Source organism: Meleagris gallopavo, chromosome 13 (assembly GCF_000146605.3).
Source record: "Meleagris gallopavo isolate NT-WF06-2002-E0010 breed Aviagen turkey brand Nicholas breeding stock chromosome 13, Turkey_5.1, whole genome shotgun sequence".
NCBI lineage: Eukaryota > Metazoa > Chordata > Aves > Galliformes > Phasianidae > Meleagris > Meleagris gallopavo.
This window is the reverse complement of record NC_015023.2, coordinates 17,627,292-17,648,572: the sequence shown is the minus strand read 5'-3', so window position 1 is coordinate 17,648,572 and position 21,281 is coordinate 17,627,292. Positions and strand designations below refer to the sequence as shown.

Below are 21,281 nucleotides of genomic sequence, written 5' to 3'. Positions count from 1 at the left end.
ACCGCGCTGCCGGAGCATCCCCGGGGACACGGGCACGGCGAGAGGGACACAGAGAGGGGAGGGGGACACGAGGTGGGGGAGGGGTGTCTGCAGCCATTGTGGGGGAGGGGAGGGGACCCGCCCACTCGGACACGCGTGGGGGACTCCGCATCGGGGCGCGGGTGCGGGCACGGGGATGGGGTGTCCCCCGGACCCGGCCGAGCGTCGCATAGGGTGGGATCACGGTCTGCTTCGTGTCCCGGGGAAAAAGGGGCCAACGCCCACCGGGGGCTGTGCGTGGGGGGGCTGTACCGGGGGCGGGTGCGGTGTCCCGGAGCCCCGCGGACCGCAGCGTGCGCTGCCGTAGAACAAAGGCGATGGCGTTCGGAGCCGCCTTTGTCCCGCGGTGGTCGCGCTCCGCAGCCCCCACCCTCCGGTGCAACCTCTCGGGGGCCGCCGGATTCCCCCCATGGCTGTGGTGCCGGAACCGGTGCTTGCATTGCTGCTGTCGGGCAGCGATCTGTCCGCGGGTGAACGTGGGGCACGGGCTGGTGGGAAGCGCCCAGGTGCTGGTGCTCGGGGCTGACCCACACCCAGTGCCCACGGCCATGCGCGGTGCCAGGCACACATCACTGCAAAAAGGCTTTATTTGGGAGCGCGAGGTCGGGCAGCCCAACGCCAGCTGTATTGGGCCACCCAGGGGACACCCCACAGTGTGTCCATCTGTCCATCCACCCGTCTGTCCATCCGTCCATCCATCCATCCACCCATCCTCCTGTCTGTGCCGCTGCCTACCAGGAGCACAGCACCACCTCCCGCAGCGTCCGCCGGAGCTCCTGGCTCCGGAAGGCATAGATCAAGGGATCGATCACTGAATTGCAGATGATGAGGATGAGGAAGAGGTTGAAATAGCTGAAGAAGCAGGTACAGAAAGGGTTGGTGGGGCAGGTGACAATGAGGATGAGGTGGAAGAAGAAGGGCCCCCAGCAGATGAAGAAGACTCCCAGCAGGATGGTGAGCGTGACGGCTCCCTTCAGGCTGCTGGTGCGGTAGATGGTGGGCTGCTTCTGCTGGCTGGAGATGTTGCGCACATGATGGCGAGCCAGCGCGAACATGTGAATGTAAAGCACCAGCATGAGGACCAGCATGAAGAGGAAGAAGCCGATGAGGCAGAGCAGGATGGCGTTGTTGCGGTAGTAGGTGATGAAGACGGTGCTGGAGACGGTGCTGGCCAGCCAGACGCTGGCCATGGTGACCACAGCGCGCTGCAGCGTCATGATGCTGTGGTAGCGCAGTGCGTAGAAGATGGTGATGTAGCGGTCCACGGCGATGACCCCCAGGAAGGAGAGGGAGGACACGACGGAGCTGCAGATGAGCATGTCGATGACGTTGTCCATGTGGCGGACGATGCTGGCACGGATTACCAGCACACCGTGCTCCATCAGCAGCATGAAGAGCGTCTCGGCCAGGTTGCTGACGCTCACCAGCATGTCGGAGACGGCCAGGCAGCAGATGAAGTAGTACATGGGAGAATGCAGATTCCTGTTCTTGAGGATGGCGGCCACCACCAGCAGGTTCTCCACCAGGCTCACCAGCCCCAGTGTCAGGAAGAGCTCATTGGGGATGTCCAGTCCCTGGCACCAGGCGCCGCCGGCCCCAGCTGTGGCGTTGCTCTGGTTGCCCTCACTGGCGTTCCAGGGTTCGCGCAGCAGACGCAGGGGGGCCAGAGTCGACATGGCCCTGGCCTCAGCCCCAGGGACCCCCTGGCTGGGGGCCGTGGCCCTGAGCACAACTGCAGCGCACGCAAAGTCCCTGTGCTCACAATCAGCCCCACCAGTGCTCACACAGCGCCCGACCACGAGGCAGAAGGGATGTGGGCACCTCTGTGCCCCGGGCACAAGGATGAGGAAGGGATCCCCCACCCGGGAGCCCACTGGGCAGCAGCGCAGAGACTCCGCTGTCTCAACTGCCCTCCCCACGAGCACTGCCTGGCGTATCCAGAGCTCAGCGGTGGTGATGGGGAAGAAAGGGCCCTTTCTCTGTCCTAATTTAAAGCTGGCTCCCTCGGCTCCTCCTCCTGAGAAGGGTGGGCACGCACATGACGGCCTGTGCCCGGGTAGCTGGGGGCTGAGCCGTGCTGGGGCACTGTGCACACCGTGCTGGGGTCTCTGTGCGCCCTGGGGTCCTGCATGCCCCAGGACTGGGCATGCCATCTGGGGGCCATGCAACTCAGCAGGGTTTCCCTGATCCCTTTGGGAACCGGGTGCGCTGGAGGACTGTGCACACTGGGGATCCCACACACACCATGGGGTTTTGCGTGCCCTGGGGACCCCACAACAAGGGCAGTGTGAAGGGCAGAGCCCATATGCGGCCGTGGCCGCGGCCACAGCCACGTTCCCTCAAGTGTCCCCGGGAGGGTGCCGTGCTGTGGGCTGCGATGCACTCCCTGGGGATTGTCAAAGAAGCAATTGAGTGCGGTCCCGTGTTGTGGCCATTCGCAGTCTCTCTCAGCACAGTGCCCCTGGGAGCTTGGGCGGGCTGGGGATGCAGGACCCATCTGACCATCATGTGCCTTCATCTCACGATTGATGCCTGGAGCTGCTCAGCCACCAAAGAGCCATTCAGGGCTCCATCCACTGCCTGTTTCCACCGGATGCTTGCATCCCATTCTCGTGGGGGCCGGGGCCTCCCCAGGGCTCAGAGTTGCCCCTGGCCCCGTGTGGATGAAGGCAGCCGTGTGCAGGATGGGTGCTCTGTGCCAGGCATGGCTTTACACCCCACAAACAAGAGCGGCACGCAGAGTTGAGGCCAGAGCACACATCTCCGCTGCCACGCTGGGAGCAGCGAGGCTGTGGTTGGAAGTTGCAGCATGGGGAGGTCCTCAAATGTGCAAGCACAATACCTGGCCCTGATCTCCAGCATAGCTCATAGGGCCATGTGCCCACAGCCAAATGCTGGCGGCATAGCCCAGCTGGATGGATCAGCCCTGCTCGGCGCCATCCACTTGGGCAGACGGCGTCCCCAGAGCCTCTCGTTCCCCCCAGGCAGGACCAGCCCAGGCTGATGGGGAAACGTGAGCAGGAGGAATCCAGCCTAGCAGACATCAGCTTCCCCACCCGGCTCAGTGGTACACGTGGTGAATTTCAGCTTTATCAGCAGGGGTTTGGAGAGCAGAGCTGCAAAACGTCGGGTCTGCAGATCCCAACAGTGTGAGCGTGGACGGGTCTTGGCTCCTGCATGGATGCGGGAGGGCAGAATGGAGCCAGCCCCAGCTGGGGAGCTCAGCTGCGGCACCGGGGGGAGTGGTTGTTCCGGGCAGCGCAGCCTGGCTCAGCATTAGAGCCTCATACACCGTTACACAGCAGAAATGGAAAAGCTTTGTGAGCAGCAGCGATGAGCTAAGGGCTTTATTGCAGCTGACCTCATTCTGGGCGCTGCACCACATTGCTCCCTGTTTGAAGGTGGCAAAACAAGGGAAGGGAGAGGAAAGCAAAAAGAGGGGAGGGGTATCCTTTCTGTTTCAAGCACCATCAGAGGCTACAGCACAACTCGAGCTACTCCCACCCACCAGCCAGACAGCAACAGAGCTGCTCCGTGCAGCCCGGTCCATCCCTGCCCCCAGGGAGCAGCCCCCGCACTGACCAGCAGGGAGGAGGAAAGGAGCCTTCAGCCCACGGAGGCACAAAGGACAGGAGGAGCACAAGGAAGAGATCTCCAACGATTAAGCACAGGACAGGGCTCAGGAGAGCAGCTGGGGGAATCAGGCAACGAATGCATCTGCAGGGGGCCAGAAGGGGCCTAAGCTGCCGAGGGACAGCTGCTGTAATTAGCTCTCTCATTTTAAGACAGTGCTCAGCCCCTGCTGCAGCCTCCCCTGGCCGCAGCCTCTTCCCCACAACGACAGCCAGCCCCTCTGCTTTGTAGGACTTTATTGGAGTGCGGCAGGGGCGGGGTGCGATCACACAGGGTTAGGGGCAGGCCTGAGCTCAGTTCAATTCATGACTCAGTCCCAGTCCCCATCGCCTTCAGGATTGTCATCGCGTGGGGGTTCCTGGAACTGGATGTTGGCCAGCATGTCCCGCATGGCCGCCATGAGCCGATTCACCCCCTGGTTCAGGTCCTGCCCCGCTCCTGCCTCTTCGTCTCCATCGTGCCTGATGTCACCCTGCAACAGAGAGGAGCTGCAGCACCCAGGCTCAGAGCTGGCTGCAGCAGGCAGACACAGACAATGCCACATGCCAAAAAGCATCAGGCTGCTCTGCAACCTGACATTTACACACTGCATATGCCAAGAGCCACTCCCTTTGCAGAAATACGGTGCAGTAAAAACTTCTGTGTACTGAAAGCAAAAACATGCTCTGATTTGCCAGCAGCTGCTTTGTTGTTGCTACATACCTGCAAGTTAAAATTTGGCAACAGTGATCGGAAGAAAAGAGATAAAGTGCTTTCATTGGATGGATGATTCGTTCTGAAAGACAGAAATCACACACCACACTTAAAGGGAAGCTTTTACTCAACCTGACTGTGCTTGTTTGGGCCAAAACAGGGCAGAGGAGCTGGTGAGAACCACGCTGTCTCACAACGCACAGCCCCCTCCGTGAGCCAGCTGGGCTCCCCCACTACCTCCCTTTGGGAATTCATAGGGATTTCTTATCCGGGTTTCATTTACTACAAACCACATCAGTTAAGAAACAACACAAGCTCTTCAGTAGCCTTTGCCTGCACAGCTGTGACTAGCTGCTGTCTGACAGCCACCACCAGCCCCAAGCAGAAGCAGCAGGACCAGTCCTGCCTGTACGCTCTGCCTGTCGGCAAGCACCACCAGCCGGGCTGCTCTTCCTCCCAGGTGGAGGAGGACAGCAGCACACAGCATCTGCGTGCAGCCCAGCCCGAGGCTGGAGGCACCATCACTGGGAGGAGAGCTGTGCCAGCAGGCACAAGGTGAGGGTACCTTTCTGGTCTTGTGTAGGAGATGATGGAGTCTAAAGGAGGAAGGGGGTCAAACCCCATCACAGGCTGCGATGTCACCTCCTGCACAGAGGAAGAAGAGAGGGGAGGTGAAGGCTGTGCACCTCCAGGCACGGAGACAGTCAGACCAGCTGGGCAGGCCTTGGTCTTGGGGAAATCATCAGCCACAGCCCAGCCTGCCCACACAATACTGTGTGTTTATCCCGAGGACACCCAGGAAGCTGGGCATACTGGGTGGAAGCTTCAAGGTCATGCGGATGTTTCTTTCTGGTGGCTCTGGCCTGAGATGTGCCCAAAGTCTGCACATGTAGCAGGGTCTGGAATGCCACCACGCTGCACACAGCAGTGCTAGCTGTGCCCCTCACCAGAGGCAGAGCTGCCGTGGCCTCCTTCATCTCTGAAAGGATGACATGCCGGTAGATATTCCTGGGTGCACTCTGGTATCGCATTTTCCTCCTAAAGCAGGAGGGGGGGGACAGCAGTTAGCAAGAAGCACACCTCAGTACAACCAGCATTTCATTTCTGCTTCTCTATGTGCAACCTCAGCTCCATCCCTGGCTCTGCTGTCACTCGCAGTATCAGACAGAGCTGGCTGAAGGCAAAGCCAAAGTCACCTGGCAGCTGCTGACCTTCAAATGGAAGAGCAGAGCAGCAGACAGCCCACTCTCATCAGCCTCCTTACGCTGCAGGTCAGCAGAGCAAACTAACTTTAATTTAGGACAAAAACTAATGCCACCCTCCTCAACTTCTCAGAGCCTGGAAACGTTTCTAGCTGCTCTGAGCAAACCCCAGCATCGCTGCTGCCCAAGAGAGAGCTTCTCCCTTGTCTGAAGACCCCCTGGCCTGATCTATTCCTGTTTGTCAGCACTGAGGTCCAGCAACAGAGCTGATCACCTCTGCCTGCTGCACTCACTTGTGCTCAGACTCCTCCACCAGCGGGTCCCTGGCATCCACCATGCGTAAGACCTCGTGGACGTTCGTCTCCAGCCAAGCCATGACAGCTGGGTCTTTCCACAGGGAGTGAGTCCTTCCCACGTAGAGGGACGTCAACTGGTTCAAGGCAGGAGGCTGGCTAAGGAGATAGTTGTTATTCAGCGCACACTCCTCTTGCCTGCAGGTCTCTGTGCTTCCTGGAAAGGGCTCGTCGTCTCCACACTGTGCTTCAGTGTGAGAACACGGAGGGAGGAATCACAGGCTCCCAGCTCTGCTGTTTACGTCTACCTTCACCAGTTTTTCTGCCTCTTTCTATTTCTGGGATAGACATAGCCACGAGATGAAAGTTACTCTGCCTTTACCTCAGGGGGAGACCATTCACGTGTTTGGGAGGACCACATGTCAGGAAACCCAGACTGACAGGAGACAGTCTGCCCTGAAAGCATGCACGCATCTTTCCGACTACATGCACCAACAGGCTGCAGGATGAACTTCTGACCCAGCCACACTAAGGTGAAGCAGGTCTATGAGAATTATCTGATAGCCTTTATGGGAAATCCATTATCAATGCATCTAAGAGCCTCTCAGAAAAGTAAGTATTCTCTGCAGCTTTTAAACTCCATTAGCTGCCTGAGCAAGCAAAAGCCCCACAGCCAGCAAAATTCATTCCTTCTCTTCACTGAGAACATCTCCAAGCCTTACCTTATCTGAGCATTCAGCCCAAAAAAGGAATGGGAGGCGACCCTGGCATCAGGCTGCACACTGCAGTGGTCCAACAGCGGCATAAGAACTGCAGGAGAAAGTCACACAGCTCGTGTTCAGCAGAAGTGCCATGGGAGCAGTCAGTCACCACTGCCAGGGCTGCAGAAACAGTCCCGTCCCAGAGGCAGCTTTGCAGCTGGAAGATACACTGTGTTTTAGCCTCTGGATGACGGAAACAGACCCAGAGTAAATAAACAACACTTTTTTTTTTTTTGCCAGTTAAATAAGGCGCAACTTTATGCACTTAAGTGTTACTAGTCTTTGAAATTAAATCAGGGTTTTATAACATATGGTAAAAAAGACTGTTTCAACCAACACAAACTAAAGCTCTGTTCAAAAACTGTTTATTCTGGACTCTAAAGACACATCCTCCCTGGCATTCTGTGCCCCCTCTGGGCTTGGAGGGGCCATGTATCTTCCTTCAGGGACAGCAAGGATAAAAGCAAGTGTGATGAACAACCGTAGAAAGAACATCTAAAGCACAGCAGTGCCTAAGAGAGAAAGTCAAGAGAGACCCACTGTCTGTTCTAGGCACCCTCAGGGTAAAACGTTTTCCTGCTCTAAAAATTCAGTTCTCACTCTCCACCAGCTTGCATGCCCATGACTCTCTCCAATAAAGGGGCATCAGCTGCTCAGAGAGGAGGGTGAGCAGCAGGAAGAACAGCTGCTGACCTCTTCCAAGCGCATGGAAGACTCTTGCTGCATGTGCCTAGCCTGGCCCTACTGCTCTCTCACTGCCCTTGCCACAGTGCTGGGCAGGATGAACCCCGGCGCTGGGTTCTGCCAGTGGGCTGAGCAGCATCACCCCTCTGAGTCAAGGCTCCCATCACACATGGGCAGAGGCCAACAACATCTGCAACCCATAGGCAAAATGCTGCTCCTGCATTTGACTGCCTGGAATCCAGCATTCGTTCTCACGTATGAAGAAAGTGACAAAGCCTGCGGGGATGGACTTACCGGTGGGGACAGACTTACCGCTTGGGAACATGATCAGTGCGAGCTGGATGAGCCGGGCAGCTCTCTCCCGGGCTTGGCTTAACTCCAGCTCCGAGTGCTCCTCCTGCTGGCTCAGGAAGAAATATGCCAGTGGCACCGAGAAGGCAAAATTGGGGAGCTGGGACAAATTCCGGTGACTCTGCAGGATCAGGGGGAGAGAATTACCGAGAAATGATGCTATGCAGTAATCTCAATACAGCTTCACAGCTACTGGCTTGGTGCCCTCACGTCTGAGTAAGCGATTTTGAGTTTATACAATCGATTGTAGGATACCAGGATTACAACAGAAACTAACACTGACACGACAGCCTTCATGGTTGTTCCAATGACCTCCAGCTGACAGCCTGCCCATGAGACAGCCCCAAAGGGGTAAGGGCTTACAGAAGGCCCATGCTGTCCATGGGGAGAGCCCCAGAGCAAGCTGTCCCCAAGCCCTGCCTTGTTCCTCACAGGGCTGTTGGCAACTCACCTCCCACTCCTGGAACATGCGTGTCAGGAAGGCGTACTCTCTAGCTCGGAGGGACAGAAAATCGATCATCAGCAGCACACACAGGGGGTCATTCTCTGGATCAAGGCTTCAGAGGGAAGCAAACACAACAAGAATCAAAAAGTAAGCGTCACAAAAGCTGAAGTGCCTGCCCCAATTTCTGAGTCAAATGAGACTTTCCCACTAGCACTCAGAGTCATTTCATAACTCAGCAAGTGGAGATAATGGGGATACAAACGTCCCTGCACAGCTGGGAGGACAGTGCAATGCCTCGCCCACACCGTGCCCCCACAAAGAGGAGACAGGCCTGTCACAGCAGCAAATGGGAGGAAGGCTGAAGCCGCTGTTGTGCAGCAGCTTTGCAGAGACTGCAGGCTCTGCTGTAATTATAAGCCAGGCCCAGAGCTCCGTAACCAAAAGTAAGGGACTGCGAGGCTCCATATTATTAAGCCTCCTTCAAACAACCACCTATCTCTCCAAAGCAGCAGTACAGATAAGAGCACAAGCTCAAAACTAACCTGTAGGACTACATCCTTAAGGAGTGACAAGCCCTCGCTGAGGCTGGGGACAGTATACAGCTCCATCTGCTCTGTCCAGCCTGGGCAGATGAGGGTTAAGTGTGTTGCTCAAAGCATATTTCCTCATGAGCACCACAGCTCCTGGCTCTGGCTGCAGGGATGGGGGCACAGCAGGGGCACCTACCTCAGAATCAGCTTGCAGAACTCCAGTGCTGTCCGGGGACAGCCCCTCTTCTCCAGGAACATCAGGTGTTTGAACAGAGCCAGGTAGAAAGCCCTGTGTGGAGAGCAGGAACAGGTTTTAGAAGCCTGATTTGAGAGAAGCAGCGTTTCTCATTCAAGAACAGGGACTAAAAATGAACCCAAATCAATCTTTTTTTTTTCCCCTTCTTCAAATTTTGATATCTTCGTGACAGCATTGGGACCATAAGCCCATAGCTGGTTCTACATCTGATCCCCTTGTGCACACACACCCACACACCCCAGAGCTAGCTACTCAGGACAACAGAAACAAGGCAGTCTCTGAAGTCTGCATCCTACAGGCTTTGCACGGTCATGCCTCTGCTGCTGTCCCTGCACTGCGTAGGGATGGTGACACAGCATGTGAGACATGCATGGGGGGAAAAGATGAACACCCAAATTGGGTGAGATACAGATCACAGCACTGAGGTCACGGCCTGTCAGCGAGCGGGTGCTGGAAACCTGAGCAATCTCCAGGTAGAGCAATTTGGGAGAGATTACTCAGGTCAGCTGACTGGAAAATTCCCAGAATAAAGTCACCTTCCTCTGCAGCTGCAGAACTATCAACGTTACATAAACAACCAGGCCTTGAAGAGTCCAAGTGCTAGGAACAGTGGCTGAGCAGACAGCACATAAGTGACCAAACACAGACTTGATCACACCATGAGGAGTTTTAGGACAAAAATAAGTGCTACTTCAGGCTAACGGGTACTAATTGTACATAAGGGATGTGACAGGGAGGAACAGCTATGCTCCAATACGAAATCCCCTGGGAAAGAAGATGCTTTGCAGAAAAAGCCTCAGCCTGTCTCAGTGCAAGTGACCTGGCAGCACAAGAGCTGCTGGTAGCCTTCTCTCAGGCACTGCCTGCTCCTGCCTCACGAAGGGATGCTGCTCTTGACTGCAGAGAGGCAAATTCTTTTCCTACAGAAAGGGACATTCAAGGTCCCTTGAAGCTGCCAGCACCACAGCACGGGTGACGCAGCAGGGGTGGTGAATCTGGGTCTGGGTGCCCAAAGTAGGCCGTGGGGATGCCACAAATGCCCTCAGGCTGGTACAGAGGCAGGTGGCTGCCTACCTGTTCTCTGGCCGCCGGTAGTCCAACCTGCAGCTCCCGCTGGTGAGACTGAAGACAGGGTGGAATGCGCACTCCAAGCTGTACAGCGCCCGCTCTGCAGACAGCACAGACACCGTCAGGACACACCAGCAGCCCTGCATAGCATGCTAACCCAGTGCTGACAACATGGGGGTCAGCTTGACCAAGAAGACACTGCTAAGTGAGATGACCCACAGGCGAGGAGATAAGCTTGTTCACACCTCAGCCAAGTGCAAAGCAACTCTGTGATCGCAGCAGATAGCAATGCAATCAAATCCTCCTTTCTGCAGGCATTAGATCAAACTGTCGTTGTGAAAAGTAACTCTTCTGGAGGGGATCTGGGATTGAGGCTAGTACAGCTGTCTCCTCTACAACTGTTTTCAGATGTAGAAGCCAAAGATCCCATCCTCACTTAACCTCTGGCCCCCTCTATCATGCTAAGAAGCACGTGTTCCTGTTACCAAACAGCTCACTTCTCTGCAGCACAGCAGTCTGAGGGACAGCTATCCCCCAGGATGCCCCCTTCTCGCCTGCAATGCTTGAAGAAGCAGAGTCTGACACAGTGTGCTGGTCACTGTGGCCTGGAGGGTCATGTACACTCCCCATGGACAGGGTGGGCTTCTCAGACTGTCCCTCACACTACAGTATTTGGTAACTGCTGCATCAGACTCCTCCTGCAAAGGACTTCCTACAGGTGACACCACTCCATCATGTCCAGACAATCCTTTCATTCTTTTTAAAGGTGAAAGGTAACGTGCTTTGTCACAGACAAGCATGTCCAGCTCTACTCAAAAGCCTCTAGGAAAAGCTGGAAGTCTGAAAGGCAGCATGAGGCTGAGTGCTCAGGGCCAGAGTCACAAAGAGAGCCAAACCCTTCTGGTTTGCTGCTCCTTTGCTGAAAGGAAAACAAAACAAAAACAAAAGCCTTTGATGCCTAATTCATAGCAACTGTTCAGCTGTGACTTCTAGGAGGGACTTGCCCAGTGTTGCATGCACGTGTCTAAGTCACAGCAGTGCCTCTTCCTTCCTTCCTCTCCCTCTCCATGCTGTACCTGCAGCAAAAGCCTTTCCCCAGCAGCACAATGCTGTGCTGCCAAGTACTCTGGCCGCTGTTTTCCTTAGTGAGCTTTCATCAACTCCAGCCAGCCACAGAGGGAAGGTTATCTTTGCTGCTCCCTAGCCTACAGAGTGGGTTACACTGCAGGGAATCGCTGCAGCCTCACCACCTCTGCCAGCATATCCACCTCACACCTCCACTCTCACCTACGAGGTCACGGGCCATCTCCTGATCCTCTTGCATCCGGCAGACATCACTGAGCTGCAGAAGGGAGTCCACATGGTACGGGTTCATCTGAAGCAGCAGCTACACAAGAACATGAGTTTGATCAGATGATGGCACCGATCACCAATCTCTTGCACTCTGCCCACAAGGCAAGCTCTGTGAGACTGGCATGAAGACAAATGCCCTGACACAGCACATTAGAGGAAGGGGCTGTTCTCGCCTCTGGGTCTGAATGTGAGAGCATATCCCACTCAGCATCATCCCAGACAACAAAGCTATTCTAGCACAAAGGCCATGCCAGGCCATTAATCATCTCTGCTGTCCTCCAAATAATGCCCAACTCCACTGTGTCCTTTTGGAGGTGGAGGGCCCAGAACTGCACACGCTATTCAGGACAGCAGAAGGCACTATACATGTTTGTTTCATTCCCTAACCCTTTTTAAAGAAGCCTGAATATTTTAACAGGCTTTTGCTTCTTCTGGGCACTGAGGACATTTTCACACACCTATTGCAATCCCAGAATCCAGCTCCTGAATGGACAGGAAGAAAGGATTTCCAGGCTGCAAGCCTAAGTATAGTCATACTTCAGAGAACTCTTCATTCACTACTTATATTATAAACGGGCTACAAAGGTTCAGGAAGTTGTACATCTGCAGGGTGGCAGCCAGCATTCCCAACTACAACTACAGTACAAAGCTTTTGCATTCAAGGCTGACCAGCCCAGTGCCTTTGCCTTGGTGCCTTCTGTATGATGTTTTACCTCTCCTTGCCCTCTTTAAGTTCCTTTCCAGTCCCTCATTTTGGAAGGTGTGGAGCACCGGAGGTCATAGCAATAAAGGAAAATGCTTTTATTCCACCACAACTTGACCTACAAGACTCATTTAATCCATCAGGCAAGGGCAGAAGAGCATTCACTGAGCAGGACTCCCAGAAAAACATGTTTTGCATTTTGCATGCTGAAACCACAGCAGCAAGGCAGATAGAGGCTCTGGCTACACACACACTGTGGCTGTCACAGGTATATTGGCTGGGGTTCTGAAGCACTTTGAGCATCAGCAAATCCTGGACTGTTAGATTTTCCCGTAACAGAAAAAAGGAGACAAGAGCTGTAGGGCTATCTTCAAATGCAGTCAGGCCATTCAACAGAGATAAAGACCAAAATGTATCATGGAAAATCTGTCCTGCTCTGCATGGTGTGTGAAAGCACATCTGAACTGGCTTTAAGATGCTGGATAGAATTTCCTTGCAACTTCCAAGGTGAACCCCTCAGCCTAGTTAGCAAGAAGAACTGATGAGCTCTAGAGAGCACTGGCTGTGAGCAGAGGGTGGGAAATCAGAAGGAACTACACTTTGGCCTCTTTAAGGGCCTTTTGTCTTTAGGAGACAGTGGCCTCTTTAAGAAATTTCTCTAGGGGATGTTTCCACCTCACGTGGCCAGGGTTTTCAGAGCAAAAATACTTCAGTTATGGTTCAGTAGGGTCCAGAGCAATTTCTCTGTTGCTTATCATTGCAATCTATAAACGTTACCATACAGTTTAATGAGCTTGAACATGCATGAAGAGCTTTCAACAAAAAGACTGTTTTGCTGCAATACCAGGAAAACACTTTTTTTCCAACCATGCAAGAGTTTATAAATAGAACAACTGTTGGTTTAGAGTTCCATTTAAAGATGCATTTGTATAACATTTTTACTTTCCCAGCTGAAGAGTCGAGACAAGGGAGCTTTATTCCTATCCCTCCAGCAAAACAGCCAGTTCCTGAAGGATCCTCTGCCAGAGGACCACCTGGCATCCTCCTGCAACACCACAAGGGTGGGCCATCAGGGATTGGGCCTTATTTGCACCGAGTTGGCCCCATGTCTCATTTACAAGGCAAATGCTGCCTCACAGCGCTACAGGTCACCAGTGCTCAGAATGTGAGAGCAATTTCACAACGTACCACGATGTTGTTGGGGTCCATGGACTCCACAGCATCCAGAAACTTGAACTGCACTTGCTGGTACTCACGGTGGTGCTCGAATGTGAAATATTGCACGCCCCTCCTGGTCTCCACCAGCTGCATGGCAATACCTAGAGATTACACAGATGTGGGCACTGCTGATGCCAGCCTGCGAGCACAAGCAACTGAAAGTCCTCTGCTTTCTTCTAATATAGAAAGCTTGTAGGCATTGCAGGCTCTACAACCAGATGTGTTTTCAGAAACCCCCACAAAATTTCATTACTTCCCTTCCTTCCACAAGCCAACCTCTGAAACCCACTTGAGAAGCCCAGACAGCTCGCTCTCCCTGTGGATGTTTTCTCATAGTTGTGTAAGACTACTGCAAGAAGGGAAGTGTACATCACCTGCTACCTCCAGTAAAGGGTGTGGGGGGAAGTCAAATGCTAAGATACAATGTGAGGTGTCCTTCTTGGTGAGAAAGGAAGTATTTTCCATCATTAGCTGATGAGCAGCTCCCTTTTCACATCAGGCAATGCAGAAGCCAGGGCCTGGCAGCTGATGGAAGCAGCTCCAGTTTCTATGCACTGAGGCTCTAGGAAAGCATGACTGGCAGGAGCAGCCACATGGATGTGGGACCATCAGCCAGAGGCATCCTGAAGCAACACTGAAAGCCTCACCTGTTTTGCTGTAGCGTGGCCAGGTATTCTTGGGAGCTGTCAGCCACGTGCTGCGGACATACTGGCGCTGCCTTTGCCTTGGCCTGAGGAAATAAACATGACAGGTCACATTTTCCCTGCACTAACAGAATGCAGAGGGCTAAAAACAGTCAGAAAAGGGATGATTCAGGGAAAAGGATCCAATTTATTCCCCAGCTGCAGCCCTGCCATGCAGAGCTTTTGCCCAGAGCTTTAACGTGCTTGCCTTTGAGATACAACATACCTTCACACCCTGGCTCTTCCTTGCTTTATCCATTGCTCTTTGGGTTTGTCAGTGCCCCAAGCATCTCCACTTCAATAGCTTCTTTCCCTTGTTTTTACTTCTGCCAAGTTCTCAGCTGCCTCTTTGCTTCACAAAGCTTCCCAAGCCCAATTAAGAGAGCCCCATATCCCTCTGACTCATATCTTCCCAGCAGGGCCTTCAAGTGTTGACTGATTCAGTTTAAGATGTACTCAGAAGTGCAAACAATTTACTGGTTCAGAGCAAGAGGAATTCAGAAATCAAGGCAATTCTAAGGAAGTCACATCTCCTTAGTCAGGGACTGTTTCTTTTTCCTCAAGTGCTAGATGCCACCTTTGGATTTAATCTCTCCTTGAAGGAGTCTAATTCATCTACACACCCTCTCACAGGTTTCCCTTTCCACCACCATCATCCTGAGCTTATGTGCACCTTTCTTATGTGAGTATTTACCAACCAGCCCCTGAAACCGAGGATTTTCTGAATAACATCAGTGATAGAGCAATGGATAACTGCACAGAAATCTTACACCTACACAGCAGTTGGTACCCTGAGCACATGTGAGCAACTTTATGAGACCACCTGGAAAGTATTCAGGGTCCACCCTGAGACAGAGACTTCAGAATACTAACAAGAAACAAATGTTGGAAGAAGACTAAGAACCTAACAGACTACGAGTCTGAACAAAAAGATTTTATAAGGGCATTTGACAGTAGATGGGAGAGGGAAAAAAAAATAATCATCAAAAGATAAAGGAACTACTAGCTAAAGTCCGAAGAAACCTTGCACCTTTGTCACACACAGCCAAAAAACCATTTTCTTCTGATTTAAAATCTGACTATTAAATAAGTAAGACTCCTTGAACATATTGGGGTGCCCTGGGCTCCTGGCACAGGCATAGCACCAAGGGCTCAGTAAGCAGTGCCAAGGCAAGGACAGACGCAGCAACTCAAACTTCAGTAACATTAAATTTTGGACTAACCTCTGATCACCAAGAACAGCACGAGCCCCAAAGTATCTCTTCAACTCATTCTCTGGATTCAAGTTTCTGAGAATGTTGAAACAAGAAAGAAAAGTTAAACAGACAAAAATCTTGCAATCTTTTCCTTTTTAACAAAGCCAGGCGTATTGTACCATAACCATTCCTGGCCAAGCTTCTGAACTGTCACACACACACCCCACTGGTGTGACACAACACACCAGAAGGAGAACAGCTAATGGTCAGAGCAGGAGGTAACCAAATGCATGTTCAATCAAGTGCACAGCTCCTTTGTACTCTGCTCCAAAGACCGTGAGCTAGGGAATACTTCTGCTGCCCTCTCCAGGGCAGCTGGGGCCCATGCCAGGCACGCTCTCAGGGACAGCCTCAGTTCAGGGAAGCATGCTTAGGGTATCTGCACCTGGAAAACATGAGATACCCGCTGCCAAGTCTAGTGGCGGTGGACTGCAACCCAGGGCAAGCACCCTAACCACTGTATGAAGGCTGGCAAGGCTTGAAATACATTCTTTTAATACAAATATCTTACATCAAAGCATGACAACACCTACAGTTTTCTTAATCTAACATTTGGCCCAGAGAAGGGAGGCACATTTAAGGGGGGTTTCCTCTTTACCATCCAGTGAGAAAAGCTCAAAGAAAGAGAGGGAGTGGGAAGGTTGAGATCCAGCACTGCCAACTCACACCCACTCTGACATTATCCTCTTTTCAAAGGTTTCTGAATAACGTTCACCTGACCAGAGAATTCGCTGAAGACTAAAACAACATCTTGGCAAGCAAATATCCCTCCTTTTACTAAAAGGAAAACTAGCTAAACTAGCAACAAGAGCCCACCAGCCTAGATTGTTTTGACACAGCGTGTTTGGAAGTTTCAAAACCTCACGTGGTAAATTGTTCAGTCCTTCAAGTTTAAATGTTTTTTTTCCAGAAAAGAAAAAAAGCTGCCAGCATCCACACCAACCCGGAGACGGGCTGGACACAGAAGCTGGCTGATCCAGGCTGTGATGCTACAGATGTCTAGTGTGAGGCTAATAGCTTTCTCAGCTGGTGGACATGCCCAGCACTTAGTCCACTTTGTTGATGGCCAGATATTGGAAAGGTTAGACGAGTCTAACAAGCATTCCTGGTGAATGGTTGCTGGTACTGCTTAGCCCTCCTTGAAGGGCAGCATATATTGGTGCATTGGCCAGGTTAGTCTGGTTTCAAAGCTCTATTCACTGAGGCACAAAGTCAACAAACAATTTTCAACAGAGTCACCAACAGTTTTAGCCTGGAAGGCACTTCTGGAGGTCATCCTGGTCCAGTCACCCACTCAGAGCAGACGGGACAGCAAAGAAATCTCACTGCTGCTAAAAACTGAGCACACCTTTAGGAGCAATAGTTAGAGATGGGGCTGTGTGCAACCACTACCAAAACCCCTTTCACATAAGGTCCTGGATTTATGGCTAGCTTACATATGTAGGCTCCCACCTCCCTTCCTTGGCATATAAGTACTTCTGTCACACTCAAAGCCAGGAAGGAAAGCGAGCACTACCTGTGCTCTATGTAGAGCAGAGGCTTGCTGTCAGCAATTATTCCACTCTGGCTCTCTTGTGATAGTCCATTGGTATCCTCAATCTTCTCCAGCAAGCTGTCGATGTCTTCCAGGTCATCATCTTCCTTAAGACATGCATATGCAAAGACAAGGCAGTAATTATAGGATGAGACATGGAAGCACACAGGTCACCCAGCTGCCTCCAGGTCCTGTGGCTCACCCCAATCTCACCCCACAGACCCCCCACTGCTCATCCTGCTTCAGCCCCACTTTGGGAGCACACATACTCTCTTGTATTGAGGCTTCTTGCCTTCCACCCAGCGCCCTACATTTCCCTCAGGAATCCCACTCCTGTGCTCGCCATCCCTGTCCAACTGCCCCCAAAAGGCTGGCTGCTCTCCCTCCTTCCTCAAGGCATCACAGGACACTTCTCTTCATATATCACAAGCCTGAGTGTGCCAACTGAATAAAGCCAGCATGGCAGGCTTGCTGCTGGCCTTGTGCTCCGAGCCCAAACCAGCTGGCCACAGTGGTCCTTCCCAGCACAACACAGCTCACAAGTATGTGTGTGTCTGGTCTCCGGTCCCCCCCTCTCCTACAAAGCTGTGCTTTGTCTTGTTTACTTATATGGTGACTTAACTTCCTAAAATACCAGGAAAAGTTGGGGGGGCTGATTTTAATGGTAAAATAAATCTATCCTCATTGTCTGCTTTCCATGAATTACTGCTGTGATCATTGTAACACAAAATTAGACACTAGCACGTTTCTAATCCAGTTCTAGCACACTGCATGGTCACTTCCCACTCTTCTAACAACCAAAACATAACCAGCAGAACACATTCAACAGCTGTACAACACTTTCACCTCAATTTCCCTCTATTTTGCCCACAGATAGCAAGTGACGCATTTCTTATGTGGCCACTTTATATCCTCCTTGGGATGCATGGCCAGAAGGTGGAATTCCATTCGTGACGCTCAGAGAGCATTCTGAGGTTGCCTTTTCCAGCTAAATATACTGTGTGGAGTGAGTACATGAAAAGTTTATATTGTTTTGCATTTCAGTGACAGAACAAAGGTAGCTTTATCTCTAGTTTGCAAATCAAACTGCCTATTTCTGGGGATCTCTCTAGAGCTTAGGGCTGGCAGATGTCACCCTTCTGCTTGTCACTCTTGAAGCAGGAGAAGAAGCAGGCTTTCTGAGGGGTTTTCTCCTTCAATGACTGACCCCTGAGCCCCCAAATGCATTCCCAGGCAGGTGGCTGCCAGCTCACATTTACCTGGGGCAGCCCCTCCAGCACCAAAGCATGCTGCAGCCCACTGTGTATTGCTAAGGACCTCTCCCAAATTAAGGCTCTTGGCTTTTAGCAAAAACAACAACAACAACAAAACAAAACAACAAAAAACCCAACTTGAACTGTATTTATATTATATACATTACTTTTCTAAATTCAGTTTCCTAGACTAGCTCATGCAGTTAAAGTATTCAAGCATAACAGAGCAATAATAAAGAAAGATTCAAGCATAAACATGTGTCTCTGTTTTACCCACAACACACAGACATGGGATAAAGCTCTCTCTCTTCTTCAAGCACTCTTACTTAGGAGTGGACAATTAAGAGAATGAGAATCACCGTCCCCTCATTCACTTCATCACGAGGAGACAGAAGCACATCCTCCTGGAAGGACACTTAGCCATGCATGTGCTGATAATGCACTCAGGATGAGCACACACTTGTCAGCATTTAGCTATACGATGCCAAACAACAGAGAGGGAGCACGGCTGTGCACAGAGAAACAGGCAAAGGTGACACGAATCACTGCCAGAGTGTGAGCTTTGTAGAGCACTGGAAGAGCTCTCTAAGTAGGGCAAAGTCAGTATCATGAAAATGCAAAAGCCCTTGGAAGTCCCCTCCTGTGCAGAGCCTCAAAGATGAAAGGAAAAGCTGCTGTGAGGATTTCAGCTCTAAACCACCTGCAGCAGAGCTGTGCTAGTCCCACTGCTTAAAGGACCACAATTTAAATGAGTACAGTGCAAGGAGGAGCACTTTTGCCTCAAAATCTTTTCTGCAACCACCAGTGTCATCACTTTGTCATCCCATCCCAAGGCAGACATCAGCACAGCCACCAACCCTCAGAACAAACACATACCAGAGCCTCGCCTGCTGAAGTTTTCTTTGTTTTCCTTTTCTTTTTTTTCTTCCGTGGCTTGTTATTCAACACAGGCTGCAAAAATGAATGGAACAGCTGTCAGAGCAAACCCAAACTGCTGGAAAAGAACACTCCATAGAGGAGAAAAATATTTTCCACTGGGATCAGCATACCAGAAGGTCCCTTGAATGAAACCAATATTGATCTTTACAACATTCATCTTGTCAGCAAATGAAACTTGAGATGCAAGAAGAAAATAGAAGAAAGCACCAAAGGTTTGCAAATGTGAGGGTTGAATCTCAGCTTACTTTCACTTCTATGCTTGAAATCATAAAATCAGGCAAGAAACAGTTTAGACATGCCGGGGTTTGGACGAAATGTTTCACCCCTGCATTACTTCCTAGAACAAACTTTATTTCTGTGTTTCCAGTGAGCACGACAGTTTCGTCAGTCACACCAATTAACAGAAACCAACAGCTGCCTGAGAGCACCTTGTGATACATACTCATCTTGCTGCAGATGTAGCTGCTTCAGCTCACGATGCTGCAAAGCATTTCCCAACCCAAGATGCATGCTGCTGTCTGTGCTGGTGCTTCCTCAGGGCATACAGAACTAACTACACTTTTCCAGGACCACCAGCTCTCCACAGTACTACACCTGAATAACAGAATCCCAAGAACAGCTCCACAACTCCCAAGCAGCTTTCAGAGCCAGGAACCCAGCTCCAACCTGGTTCTATACATGCTGACAGCACGCATGTTTCTATCCAGGAAATCCACAGAGCTGCAGCAGGTGTGTTCTGCAGTGTTTACACAGCAAATTTGGGGTCAGGGCCACATTTGAGCCACTCCTCACGTGAGGTCTGACTGAGCAAAGCTAACCCTGCATATATCTGAAGCATTCCCAAACACAGAGGGCAGCCCCTCCTCCTCCAGCCACACTGCCACCACACCAAATACTGCATTCTACTGAATGAGGCCAAGGGGCTAATTCCTTTCACTGCCCCTACCCTCACCTCCAATACTGTATGGGCTAGATTTGCAGTGTCCAGCTGTTACTTAAAAAGCCCGTTTCTTCACGTGCTTTTGCAACTGTCATGTCAAGCAGATGTTTTCGAGCTGAAACAGATTAGAGAAGGGACTCTAACAGAAAATGACAACAACAAATACAAAGAAAACAGGAAAGAAGCAAGTCCAATCTTCAACTTATATTGTTGAGAGCATTTACACCATTCACTCCTCAACAAATGCTTGCTGAGCACTGATCCAGCAGCCCAGCCTTTCTACAGCACAGAGCTGTATTAATTGTGCAATGAATGGAGCAGAGAAGCAGCTTCTTTTTCTGAATCACTTTCTGTGCCTTGCATGGCAGCAGCTGTCACTACCAGGCAGCTGCAGCTGTGTTACCATTTGGTCTGGCTGGTTTGTCCCTTTCCCATCTCTCTGCCCATTGCGTTCTGCCTCTTCAGGTGTAGGCTCCTCATTGCTCCCCTCTGCAACATTGTGTTCCTCGAGTCTGGCATCTGCTTGCTCCTCTTTGGATGACAGGTCATCCTCCAGTTCTTCACTGGTGATCTGTGCAGACAAAAGAAGAAGTTGCAGCAGCAGGTACACGGCTGCATCACACCCTCCCTACAGCCACGAGAACAGGGTTGTGCAACCTTGTTCTATTCACACCTGCAAACGATAGAGAAAAGTGCTGCAGAAGCAAGGCAGGGCTCAGTTGGTTTCTCCAGAACATGGGCTGGAGGTGATTGCTCATTGAAAGCACGGTGTTTGGTGGGCACCGGGGTGTCTTTGCATTTGCTTACTAGTTGCAGACCCATGACTACATGTCTCCTGTGACACAGTGAGCATAAATCACACAGCCCTATCTGGATTCCACTCTTCCTTGGGAAGAGTCTCTGCAACCAACCCTGTCCACAGCCTCACGGTTAAGATGGGAACAGCTGAGGCTGGCCAAGGGGCCCAGAGATGAGCGGCTGGGATCTGTCCCTCCAGAGACCCACGTGTGCCATCAGTGCCCATTTGATCCCAGACCGGCAGCACCAGGATCACGCACAGTGGGAAGGCAGCAGCAGTCAGAGCAGTCGGACCAACAGCCAGAACCAGCTCTGACAGCACGTCCAGCCCCCGCTCCGCCATGCCCTGCGCTTCCCACACCGACATCCCGGCCACCCTCGGGTGCCACACAGCCCCAGGCAGCTCACCGTGCACCCTGCTGGCTCCGTCCCTCACCAGCCTTCCCTCCCCGTTCAGCCCCGGGTGCCCGCACACCCCACACCCCCTCCAGCTCCCATCCCCACACTTATCCTTCCCTTCGGACCTCCCTGCACCTCACGCCCCAACCCCACCGCTGACACCGCTCCTAAAGCACGACCCTCCCAGGCCCCGCCGCCCCTCACCAGCTCGAAGCGGTTGCTGACGCCGGGACGACCCCTGGCTTTGGCA

At 51.9% G+C, this 21,281-nt stretch overlaps 2 protein-coding genes across 2 annotated transcripts; both read right to left on the bottom strand.

Annotated features, from left to right (window-relative positions):
* Positions 1-460: 460 nt before the first annotated feature.
* Positions 461-3,787, bottom strand: MC1R (melanocortin 1 receptor). Its single transcript, XM_010718169.3, has one exon. The coding sequence runs from the start codon at positions 2,190-2,192 to the stop codon at positions 771-773; it is 1,422 nt and encodes a 473-aa protein (XP_010716471.1). The 5' UTR covers positions 2,193-3,787; the 3' UTR covers positions 461-770.
* A 104-nt stretch (positions 3,788-3,891) lies between these two features.
* On the bottom strand, positions 3,892-21,280 carry TCF25 (transcription factor 25; the record flags this gene model as incomplete). Its single annotated transcript, XM_010718242.2, has 18 exons — positions 3,892-4,144; positions 4,375-4,447; positions 4,931-5,010; positions 5,313-5,403; positions 5,861-6,019; positions 6,583-6,670; positions 7,618-7,777; positions 8,108-8,213; positions 8,828-8,920; positions 9,962-10,055; positions 11,243-11,342; positions 13,200-13,330; positions 13,877-13,959; positions 15,136-15,201; positions 16,685-16,809; positions 18,832-18,906; positions 20,238-20,405; positions 21,236-21,280. Coding segments are annotated over 18 exons (1,899 nt in total), but the record flags the coding sequence as incomplete, so codon positions are not given.
* Between the last annotated feature and the right edge of the window lies 1 nt (position 21,281).